This window comes from Hemitrygon akajei, chromosome 5 (assembly GCF_048418815.1).
Source record: "Hemitrygon akajei chromosome 5, sHemAka1.3, whole genome shotgun sequence".
NCBI lineage: Eukaryota > Metazoa > Chordata > Chondrichthyes > Myliobatiformes > Dasyatidae > Hemitrygon > Hemitrygon akajei.
The window spans coordinates 24,442,835-24,455,832 of NC_133128.1; the positions used below are offsets into that span (position 1 = coordinate 24,442,835).

Consider the following 12,998-nt stretch of genomic DNA (forward strand, 5'->3'; position numbering starts at 1 on the left):
ATCTCAACAGGTACAAAAGAGACTGTATCCTCAGGCACAACAGCTGAGACTGTCTCAACAGGCACTACAGCTCAGACAGTATCAACAGGCACAACAACAGAAACTATTTCAATGAGCACAACAGCAGAGGCTGTATCAACAGGTACAACTGAGACTGCCTCAACTGTCACAGCAGCAGAGACTGCTTCAACAGCCACAACAGCTGAAACTATCTCAACAGGCACAATGGAAGAGACTACATCCACAGGCACAACAGCAGAGACATTTTCAACAGGTACAACAGCTGAGACTGTATCAACAGCAGCATCTGTGGAGACCACATCAATGACATCACCAGCAACAACATCTGAAGCTGTCTCTACAGGTACAACAGCTGAGACTATCTCAACTGGTAGAACAGGAGAGACTTCATCCACAGGCACAACAGCTGCAACAGTCTCTACAGGTACAACCGCTGAGACTGTCTCAACAGGCACAATGGCAGAGACTACATCCACAGGCACAACAGCAGAGACGGTCTCAACAGGAACAACAACTGAGACTGCTTCAACAGGCACAACAGCAGAGACAGTCTCAACAGGTACAACAGCTGAGACTGTATCAACAGAAGCAACTGTGCAGACCACATCAATGGCATCACCAGCAACAACATCTGAAGCTGCCTCAACAGGTAGAATAGCTGAGACTATCTCAACAGGTAGAACAGGAGAGACTACATCCACAGGCACAACAGCTGAAACGGTCTCTACAGGTACAACCGCTGAGACTGTCTCAACAGGCACAATGGCAGAGACTACATCCACAGGCACAACAGCAGAGACGGTCTCAACAGGAACAACAACTGAGACTGCCTCAACTGTCACAGCGGCAGAGACTCCTTCAACAGCCACAACAGCTGAAACTATCTCAACAGGCACAATGGAAGAGACTACATCCACAGGCACAACAGCAGAGACATTTTCAACAGGTACAACAGCTGAGACTGTATCAATAGAAATAACTGTGGAGACCACATCAATGGCATCACCATCAACAACATCTGAAGCTGCTTCTACAGTTACAACATCTGAGACTATCTCAACAGGTAGAACAGAAGAGTCTACATCCACAGGCACAACAGCTGAAACGGTCTCTGCAGGTACAACCGCTGAGACTGCTTCAACAGGCACAACAGCTGTGGCGGTCACAACAGGTACAACAGCTGAGACTATCTCAACAGGTAGAATAGGAGAGACTACATCCACAGGCAGAACAGCTGCAACGGTCTCTACAGGTACAACCGCTGAGACGGTCTCAACAGGAACAACAACTGAGACTGCTTCAGCAGGCACAACAGCAGAGGCGGTCTCAACAGGAGCAACAACTGAGACTGCTTCAACAGGCACAACAGCTGAGGTGGTCACAGCAGGTACAACTGCTGAGACTGTCTCAGTAGGCACAACAGGAGAGACTGTATCCACAGGTACAACAACTGAGACTGTATCAACAGAAGCAACTGTGGATACCACATCAATGGCATCACCAGCTACAACATCTGTAGCTGCCTCAACAGGCACAACAGCAGAGACTGTCTCAACAAGGACAACAGCTGAGACTGTATCAACAGGCACAACTGCAGAGACTATCTCAACAGGTACAAAAGAGACTGCATCCATAGGTACAACAACTGAGACTGTCTCAACAGGCACAACAGCTCAGACAGTATCAACAGGCACAACAACAGAAACTAGTTCAATGAGCACCACAGCAGAGGCTGTATCAACAGGTACAACTGAGACTGCCTCAACTGTCACAGCGGCAGAGACTGCTTCAACAGGCACAACAGCAGAGACATTTGCAACAGGTACAACAGCTGAAACTATCTCAACAGGAACAACAACTGAGACTGCTTCAACAGGCGCAACAGCTGAAACTATCTCAACAGGCACAACGGAAGAGGCTACATCCACAGGCACAACAGCTGAGACATTTTCAACAGGTACAACAGCTGAGACTGTATCAACCGAAGTAACTGTGGAGACCACATCAATGGTATCACCAGCAACAACATCTGAAGCTGCCTCTACAGGCACAACAGCAGAGACTGTCTCAACAGGTACAACAGCTGAGACTGTATCAACAGAAGCAACTGTGGAGACCACATCAATGGCAGCACCAGCAACAACGTCTGAAGCTGCCTCTACAAGTACAACAGCTGAGACTATCTCAACAGGTAGAACTGGAGAGACTACATCCACAGACACAACAGCTGAAACGGTCTCTACAGGTACAACCACTGAGACTGTCTCAACAGGCACAATGGCAGAGACTACATCCACAGGCACAACAGCAGAGACATTTTCAACAGGTACAACAGCTGAGACTGTATCAACAGAAGCAAATGTGGAGACCACATCAATGGCATCACCAGCAACAACATCTGAAGCTGTCTCTACAGGTAGAACAGCTGATAATGTCTCAACAGGTAGAACAGGAGAGACTACATCCACAGGCACAACAGCTGAGACGGTCTCAACAAGTACAACAGCTGGGACTGTAGCAAGAGGCACAACAGATGTGACGGTCACAACAGGAACAACTGCTGAGAGAGTATCAACAGTCATAACAGCTGAGACTGTCTCAGGAGGCACAACAGGAGAGATTACATCCACAGGCACAACAGCTGAGACTGTATCAACAGGTACAACAGCTGAGACTGTATCAACAAGTACAACAAGTGAGACTTTCTCTACAGGTACAATAGAAGAGACCAGTTTAATAAACACAAGAGCCGAGACTGTATCAACAGAAGAGACAGCCTCAACAGGTACAACAGCTGAGACTGTCTTAACAGGTACAACAACAGAGACACCCTCTACAGGCACAATAGCTGAGGCGGTCTCAACAGGTACAACAGCTGAGACTGAATCGACAGAAGCAACTGTGGAGACCACACCAATTGCATCAGCAGCCTCAACAGTTACAACAGTAGAGTCTGTCTCAACAGGCAGAACAGCGGAGGTGGCTTCAACATCCACAACAGCAGAGACTACCACAGCTTTCACAACAGGTGAAAGTGCTTCAACAAGCACAAAAACCGAGGCTGTTTCAACAGGTACAAGAGCAGAGACTGTGTTAACAGGCACAACAGCAGAGAATGACTTAACAGGCAGAACAGTTGAGACTATTTCAATGAGAACAACAGCTGAGACTGTATCAATGGCATCAGCAGCCATATCTTCTGAGACTGTCTCAACAGGCACAACAGCAGAAACTGCCTCAACAGGCACAACAACTGAAACTGCCTCAACAGGCACAAGACCAGAGAGTGCATCCACAGGCACAACAGCAGAGACTCTCTCAACAGGTACAACAACAGAGTCTATTTCAATGAATACAACAGCTAAGACTGTATCAACGGAAGTAAGTGCAGAGATCACATCAATGGCATCTGCAGCCTCAAGAGCTGAGACTGCCTCAATCGGCACTACAGCAGAAATTGTCTCAACAGGCACAACTGCACAGGCAACAATTTCAACAGCAGCTCCAACTTCTGAGCCTGTCTCAACAGGTACAGCAGCTGAGACTGCATTCCTACGCACAACAGGAGAGACTGTCTCAACAGGCACAACTGCACAGGCAACAATTTCAACAGCAGCTCCAACTTCTGAGCCTGTCTCAACAGGTACAGCAGCTGAGACTGCATTCCTACGCACAACAGGAGAGACTGTCTCAACAGGCCCAATAGCAGAAACGGTCTCAACAGGCTCAACAGCTGAGACTGTTTCAACTGCCACAACTTTAGAGACGTCAACAGCATCAACAGCCACAACATCAAAGAACACCTCAACAGGCACAACAGGGGAGATGGCTTCAAAAGCCACAACAACAGTGATGGCCTCAACAGCCACAACTGTGGAGACCTCTTCAGCAACGTCAGTGTCAAAGACTGTCTCAACAGACACAACAGTAGAGAAGCTCTTAACAGCTACACCACCAGAGACCTCCTCAACTGCAGAGACCACATCGACAGAAGCAACTTTGGAGACCACCTCAATGGTGGCAAATGTCACACCAACCTTATCATCTACATCAAAAAGACCAACCGTATTAATAGTTACTACCACAGCAAATGCAGTACCAAGTACATTCACGTCACCAAAAACAACAGTTATGTCAGTCACCAGGCCAATCACATCCAGGATTACCAGCATAACCTCATCGGTTACAACTACTGAAGCACCCTCACAAACCCCGAAATCCAGACCAACCACAACTACCATAACTACTGCACCAGGTGCAGGTACCAGAGTAACTTCAATAACCACAGCAACTACTACCACCATTACCACCACTAAAACCACAACCCCTTTACTAACAGAAAAGACTCTGACGACCAGAACAAGCACCATTCTCAACACCAGGACAACCACTGATGCATTCTGTGGTAAGCAACTTAATTTTTATATATAAAACAAATAATTGAAATGTCTCGAAGCAATCCTGATATGATATCAAAGAAGATAATTAAAAATGTGCATATTCATTTAGACTAAAATAAAAACAAAAAAAATGCTGGTAAAATGTAGCCAGGTCAGATAGCATCTAAAGAAAGCGAGACACAAGACGTTCTGGGTCTGCCCAATTTCACTGTTTTTCTCTCTCTGTTTCCTGGGTCTGATGAAGGATCCCTGATGTACAATATTGACTGCTTCTCGATCCACACTGCCACTTGACCTGCTGAATTTTCCCACTTTTTTCCATCTTTATACTGTATCTCACTTTCTCTTATTCTCCTCATTCTGCTGTGTCATACCATAACCTTGCCATTTAATGCCCATTATACTGAGATGCTTACTGTACTGGTAATTGCATCCATTAAGTAATTTTGACTCACCATGTCAGAGGTATCCCCTTTGTTCCAACACAATCCTTTCACTACCTTCTTTGCTCTTGAAGACAATTTTTATTTCCCTCTATCATACTGGTTAGCACAATCACTTTACAGCACCAGCGATCACCAGTCATGGTTTGATTTCTGCCACTATCTGTGAGGAATTTGTACATTCTCCCTGTGACCACATGAGTTACCTCCAGGTGCTCCGCAATCTTTTGACATTCCAGATGCGTACGGTTAGGGTTAATGAGTTGTGGGCAGGCTATGTTGGTGCTGGGATTGTGGTGCCACTTTCAGACTGACCTCAAGAACAGTCCTGGGACTGTGTTGGTCATTTACTCAAATGACACATATCACTGTATTCTTCAATGAACATGAGACAAATAAAGAAGGTTCTCCTATCTTAAGTGTTGACTGCTTCACTTTTCATGGGTGCTTCTTGACTTGCAGATAATTCATCAACATTTCCTGTGTTAAATTTACTGAGCCAGAGCTATACAAGATTGAAAGTGTCCTTTAGCTCCACTTGTCCATACCAACAAAGTTGCCTTACAGACCTGGTCTTACTTACCTGTGTTAGACCACATCTCTCTATCCTTCTACCTATCTAGATGTCTTTGAAATGCTGTACCCACCTGTACAGCTCCTTCCAGTCGTCACAATCCTCTATATGAAAATGTTGCCCCTTAGATTCCCTTTATTGCTGTAATGTGGATATGTTTGTGGACATTCCTGTTCTTCCCTGAATTCCCTAGCTTTCATGGCCCTCTCTGTGATAAATAAAGATGAGAAATATTAATTTTAGACATTGTCCCCTGTCTGCACCCATGGATAACTACATTGATCCTTAAGGGTCATCTAAGGGGTATACTGTCCCTATTCATCTTTTTGCTCTTAGAATAGTTACAGGATCACTTTGAATTCTTCTTCAGCTTAACCACCAAAGCAATCTCATGTCCTCTTTTTTTATCCTTCCTGATTTCCCTTGTGCGTCCCTCTACATCCCTTTGCTCCTTAACAGATTAGCTAGATCTCAACTGACTATAGGTGACATACATCTCTTCTTTTTTCATGACCACGTCCACAATGCCACTTGTCAGTCAGGGTTCCCTATATCTGATAGCCTTGCCTTTCACTCTAACAGGAAGATTTGGCCCTGAACTCTCCCTGTCTCACTTCTCAAAACCTCCCACTTACCATTCCTCGCTCTTAGACTTGGGCCCTGCTGCTTCGTTAGGCTCTCAGGCCTGCAACTCCCAAACGCATCTCTAAGTAGTATATGGTGGCATATATGTACTTCGTTAATAAATTTACTTTACACTTTGAACACTTGACCTACCTCATTTCCCAATAGGACTTTAAGTGCTTTTCATTCTTCTGCCTGACAGACCATGTTTCCTCTGCAGGACCTCATCATTTTGTCTACCTATGTCATTGGTACCAATGTGTTCCACAATCTCTGGTTGTTCACCTTCCTTCTTGAGAATGTTCTACAATTCCTTTGAGACATCCTTGACCTTGGTACCCAGGAGCCAACATACCATCCTGGAATCTCATTCATTGCTGGAAGTCTGAAATCTTTATTTCTGATTAGTGCTATTGGCTGTTTTACTTTTACTTCATACTTGCTTTGACATTGTGTTGCCTGAAGTCAAAGAGGTGTTAGTATTTTATGAGTACGTTTTAGAGGAATGCTTGAAATGCAGTTTGCTTTTGGATCCAAGGTAGTTTTAAAATCACACGTGGAGCTAATCTGGCTAATACTGTGTGGGTTGACAAGCTATTGCATGTGAGTGAGTGTCTATTGTTGGGAGTAACAAGATAATTAAACATAGGATCAGGATTAGGCCATTCAGCCCATCAGGTCTGTTCCACCATTCTATAATGGCTCATTTATTTTCCCTCTTGTCCCTGTTCTCCTGCCTTCTCCCTTTAACATTTGACACTCGTGCTAATCAAAAACCTATCAACCTTCACATTAAATGTCTTATGAAATGCTAGTCTTTTGTTTAAAACAGGATCAGGATGCATATTTAGTCCTATAGAACAGAAATCTAATCCCAAATTATGATAATTACACTTTTTCCATCCAAGTACCTATCTTCCAGTATTGACATGAACGTCAACAGTTCCACTCCAACATTATAATGTAGCAATGTGATTATAAACTCCTACCAAGAACAATTGAACCTTCTGTGTTTTACGTATGGCTTCATTTAGCATATGAAAAATAACTTCAATTTTGTCAAGGCTTTTGACTGTTCCATGACTAGATATGCACCCCCTTTACACGCTTCCTTCACGATTGTGACATTTGTGTTAGAAACATTGATGGACTTCAATTCCACTGGGTTGACGACTTTATGTTCCAAGTAGTCTTTGGTACCATTTTACAAACCAGTGACACTGCGACTGTGAATTTTAAGCAGTACTGTTTAAGAAGAGGAGCATCTATTCTTATCTTCATCTTCTAAGTCTGTTTAGGTATTCAGTGAGGTCATCTATAAATAATTTAGCTTCATTTCGCCTTGATTATTTTGGTTAACAAAATGCATCATTCATGTTTAAAATTTACTTTGACCTAAGAACATAAGAAAAAGGAGCAGGAGTAGGCCATCTGGTCCATCGAGCCTGCTCCACCTTTCAATAAGGTCATGACTGATCTGACCATAGACTCATCTCCACCTATCTGCCTTTTCCCCATAACCCTTAATTCCCCTACTGTGTGAAAATCTATCTAACCTTGTCTTAAATATATTTACTGATGTAGCCTCCACTGTTTCTTTGGGCAGAGAATTCCACAGCTTTGCCGCTTTCTGGGAAAAGCAGTTGCTCCTCACCTCCATCTTAAATCTACTTCCCAGAATCTTGAGGCTATATCCCCTAGTTCTAGGCTCACCTACCAATGGAAACAACTTTCCTGCCTCTATCTTACCTACTCCTTTCATAATTTTATATGCTTCTATAAGATCTTCTCTCATTCTTCTGAATTCTAGCGAGAACAGTCCCAGGGAACTCAATCTCTCCTCTTCTAACCCCCTCTTCTCTGGATTCAACCTGGTGAACCTCTTCTGCACTGCCTCCAAAGCCAGGATATCTTTCTTTGAGTAAGGAGACCAGAATTAGACATAGTATTCCAGGTGCAGCCTCATTAGTACCCTATACAGTTGCAGCATAACTTCCCTGCTCTTAAATTTAATCCCTCTAGCAATGAAGGCCAACATTCCACTTACCTTCTTGACGGCCTGCTGCACCTGCAAACCAACATTTTGTGATTCATGCACAAGCACTCCCAAGTCCCTCTGCACAACAGCATGATGCAATTTTTTACCATTTACATAATAATCTGATCTTTCATTTTTCCTTCCAATGCGGATGACCTCACATATACCAACATTGTACTCCATCTGCCAGACCCTTGCCTATTAACCTATCTATATCTCTATGCAGACTCTCTGTATCCTCTGCACAGTTTGCTTTTCCACTCAATTTAGTGTCATCAGTAAACTTAGATACACTACATTCGGTCCCTTCTTCCAGATCATTAATGTATATCATCAACAGTTGTGAGCACAGACCTGACCCCTGTAGCAGCACACCACTCACCACTGATTGCCAACCAGAGAAACACCCATGTATCCCAAATCTCTGCTTTCTATTGGTTAACCAATTCTCTAGCCATGCTAATATATCAACCCAACTCTATGCGTCCTTATCTTATGAATGTCTTTTATGTGGCACTTTATCAAATGCCTTCTGGAAATCCAGGTAAAAAATATCAATTTGTTTCCCTCTATCCACTGTGCTGGTTATATCCTCAAAGAATTCCAGTAAGCTTGTCAAACAAGACCTGCCTTTGCTGAATTCATGCTACGTCTGCCTGAGGGATCCAATTCTTTCCAGATGCCTCGCTAATTTTTCTTTAATGATAGCTTCAAGCATTTTCCCAACTGCAGATGTTAAACTAACTGCCCTATAGTTACCTGCCTTTCACCTACATCTTTTTTTGAACAGTGGCATGATAATCACCATCTTCCAATCTGTTGGGACCTGCCCAGAGTCCAGAGAATTCTGGTAAATTATTACCAAAGCCTCTACTATAACCTCTGCCATTTCTTTCAGTACTCTGGGATGCATTCCATAGGAACAGGGGACTTGTTTATCTTCAGGCCCACAAGTTTGCTCAGCACTACCTCTTTAGTGATAACTATTGTATCAAGGTCCTCACCACCCATCGCATCCATAACATCTCTCTTCGGCATGTTAGACATGTCCTCCACTGTGAAGACCGACACACAATACTCATTCAAAACCTGGGCCATTTCTTCATTACCCAATATCAATTCCCCTTTCCCCTCCTCCAAGGCACCTGTGCTCACTTTAGCCACCCTTTTCTGCTTTATATAATTATAAAAAAATTACTATCTGTTTTTATATTTTGTGCCAGTTTTTTTTCATAATCTAGCTTCCCTTTCTTTATTGCTTGCTTAGTGGTTCTTTGTTGCTTTTTAAAGTTTTCCCAGTCTTCCAGTTTCCCACTACTCTTGGTGACTTTCTACACATGAGCTTTTAGTTTGATGCCTTCATTAACTTACCTTCATTGAGAACTGACATTAAATTCCACTTATGAAAGGGAGTTCTACATTTTTACTTAACATCGTGGAAATATTGATAGAAGCAGAGAGTCAAAGAAATGTTCAGCCCAGAAATGGATGCTTCATCCCATCTAGTCCATTCCAAAATCATTTAAACTGCCTACTCCTATCGACCTGCACTGGGACCATAGTCCTCCATATCCCTACCACCAAATATACCTCTACAAACTTCACATAAATGTTGAAATTGAGGTTGCATGCACCACTTGTGTTGGCAGCTCCTTCCACTCTCTCACATCTACTGAGTGAGAAGATCCCCCTCATGTTCCCCTTAAATTTTTCACCTCTGGCCTTTAACCCATGACCTCTGGTTGTAGTAACTCCCAAACTCAGTGTAAAAAGCCTGTTTGTATTTACCCCATCTATATAAACATAGAAACATAGAAAACCTACAGCACAATACAGGCCCTTCGGCCCACAAAGTTGTGCCGAACATGCCTCTCATAATTTTCTATAACATGATTATATCTTCTCTCAGTCTTCTACTTTCTAAGGCATAGGGTTGCTGTGGTGGGAGATTTTAATTTCCTAAATATTGTTTGGCCTCTCCCTAGAGCAAGGGGTTTAGATGGGGTGAAGTTTGTTAGGTGTGTTCAGGAAGGCTTCTTGACACACTATGTAGATTAGCCTATCAGCTGTACTTGATCTGGTATTGGGAAATGAAACTGGTCAGGTGTCAGATCTCTCAGTGGGAGAGCATTTTGGAGATAGGGATCACAATTCTATCCCCTTTACCATAGCTTTGGAGCGGGATACGAAACAGACAAGTTAGGAAAACATTTAATTGGAGTAAGGGGAAATATGAGGCTATCAGGCAGGAACTTGGAAGCATAAATTGGGAACAGATGTTCTCAGGGAACATACAGAAGAATGTGAACCGTGGTGTACAAAGGCTGTTGTAAATCTAGTCAAGAAGAAAAGAAGAACTTGCAAAAGGTTCAAAAAACTAGGTAATGATAGAGATCTAGAAGATTATAAGGTTAGCAGGAAGGAGCTTAAGAATGAAATTAGGAGAGCCAGAAGGGGCCTTGAGAAGGCCTTGGCAGACAGGATTAAGAAAAACCCCAAGGCATTCTACAAGTATGTGAAGAGCAAGAGGATAAGACGTGAGAGAATAGGACCAATCAAATGTGACAGTGGAAAAGTGTGTATAGAACCGAAGGAAATAGTAGAGGTACTTTATGAATACTTTGCTTCAGTATACATTACAGAAAAGGATCTTGGTAATTGTAGGGATGACTTACAGTGGACTGAAAAGCTAGAGCATGTAGATATTAAGGAAGAGGATGTGCTGGAGCTTTTGGAAAGCATCAAGTTGGATAAGTTGCCAGGATCGGACAAAATGTACCCCAGGCTACTGTGGGAAGTGAGGGAGGAGATTGCTAAACCTCTGGCGATGATCTTTGCAACATCAATGGGGACGGGAGAGGTTCCGGAGGATTGGAGAGTTGCGGATGTTGTTCCCTTATTCAAGAAAGGGAGTACAGATAGCCCAGGAATTTCTAGACCAGTGAGTCTTACTTCAGTGGTTGGTACATTGATGGAGAAGATCCTGAGGGGCAGGATTTATGAACATTTGGAGAGGCATAATATGATTAGGAATAGTCAGCATGGCTTTGAATTTTTTGAGGATGTGACTTAACACATTGATGAAGATAGAGCAGTAGAGTTAGTGTATATGGATTTCATCACAGTCTTATGAGAATAGATTGAGTCAGCTTGACCTTTTCTCCTTGGAGCAATGGAGGATGAGAGGTGACCTGATAGAGGTGTATAAGATGATGAGAGGCATTGATTGTGTGGATAGTCAGAGGCTTTTTCCCAGGACTGAAATGGCTATCATGAGAGGGCACAGTTTTAAAGTGCTTGGAAGTAGGTACAGAGGAGATGTCAGGGGTAATTTTCTTATTCAGAGAGAGGTAAGTGCGTGGAATGGGCTGCTGGTAATGGTGGTTGAGGCGGATATGATAGGGTCTTTTAAGAGACTCCTGGATAGGTACATGTAGCTTAGAAAAGTAGAGGGCTATGGGTAATCCCAGGTAATTTCTAAGGTAAGGTCATGTTTGGCACAGCTTTGTGGGCTGAAGGGCCTGTATTGTGCTGCAGGTTTTCTATGTTTCCATAAAGTCCTAACCTATTCAAGCATCCCTTATAACACAGGTCCTACAGACCCAACAACATCCTGGTAAATCTTCTCAGTACTCTTTCAACCTTAGTTACTACTTTACTGTATGTAGGTGACCAAATCTGAACACAATACTCCAAATTAGGCATCAACAATGTCTTATACAACTTCAGAATAAACATCCCATCTTCAGTACTCAATACTTTTATTTATGAAGGCCAATATGCCAAAGCTTTCTTAATAACATGTTTTGCCTGTGATGCCACTTTTCGATGAATTAATACCTGTGTTCCCAGATCTCTTTGCCCTACCACACTCCTCAGTACCCTATCATTCATTGTTCAAGTCTCTCTGTCGTCAGTCCTACTATAGTCAATCTTGTCTGCATTAAATTCCATCTGCCATTTTTCAGCTCATTTTTCCAGCTGATCCAGATTGATAGGTAAACCATGATAGTCTTTCTCGCTGTCCACTACATCCCCAATCTTGGTGTCATCTATAAGTCTGCTGATCCAGTTAACCACATTATCATCCAGATCATTGGTATGGATAACAAACAACAACAGATCCAGCATCTAGCCCTGAGGCACTTCACTAGTTACAGGCCTCCATTCAGAGAGGTAACCATCTACTTCAGTACCATTCTCTGGCTCCTCCCACAAAGCCAATGTCTAAACCAATTTACTACTTCATCTTGAATGCTGAAGACTGAACCTTCGTGACCATCTTCCCATGTGGGCCCTTGTCAAATACCTTGCTTAAGTACATGTAGACACCATCCACTGCCTTACCTTCATTCACTTTCCTGTTAACTTCCTCAAAAAACTCTAGAAGATTGGTTAGACGTGATCTACCATACACAAAGCCAAATACTTATATATCCAATCGCTTAGTTTACCTTCCAATAACTTTTCCACAATTGATATCAGACTCATCAGCCTATAATTTCTTGGTTTGTGTTTAGAGCCTTTCTGAAATACTGGAACAACATTGAATATTTTCCAATCCCCTTGTACCTCTCCTGTTGCTAAGAATGATTTAAACATTTCTGCTAGGGCCACAGCAATTTCTGCTCTTGCGTCCCACAGGGTCTGAGGGAACAGTTTGTCAGGCCCTGGGAATTTATTCACCCTAATTTGTCTCAGGACAGCAAACACGTCCTCCTCTGTAATCAGTATAGTGCCCATGAAGTTGATGCCGCTTTGCGTCTCTTCTATAGACACTGTGTCTGTGTCCTGAGTAAATATAGATGCAAAAAAGTCTTTTAAGATCTCCCCCATCTGCCTTGGCTCCACAGGTTTCCAGTTTCCTAACTACAGTCCCGGAAGGCATGTTGTTGATT

General features: G+C 43.0%; 1 protein-coding gene across 1 annotated transcript in view; it reads left to right on the forward strand.

Annotated features, from left to right (window-relative positions):
- The first annotated feature begins 3,379 nt into the window (after positions 1–3,379).
- Positions 3,380–12,998, forward strand: part of LOC140727558 (uncharacterized) — a 35,830-nt gene continuing 26,211 nt past the window's right edge. Inside the window, exon 1 of the mRNA XM_073045038.1 lies at positions 3,380–4,426. Within this exon, the coding sequence (XP_072901139.1) occupies positions 3,424–4,426 (1,003 nt within the window). The 5' untranslated portion in view covers positions 3,380–3,423. The remainder of the gene's footprint in view (positions 4,427–12,998) is intronic.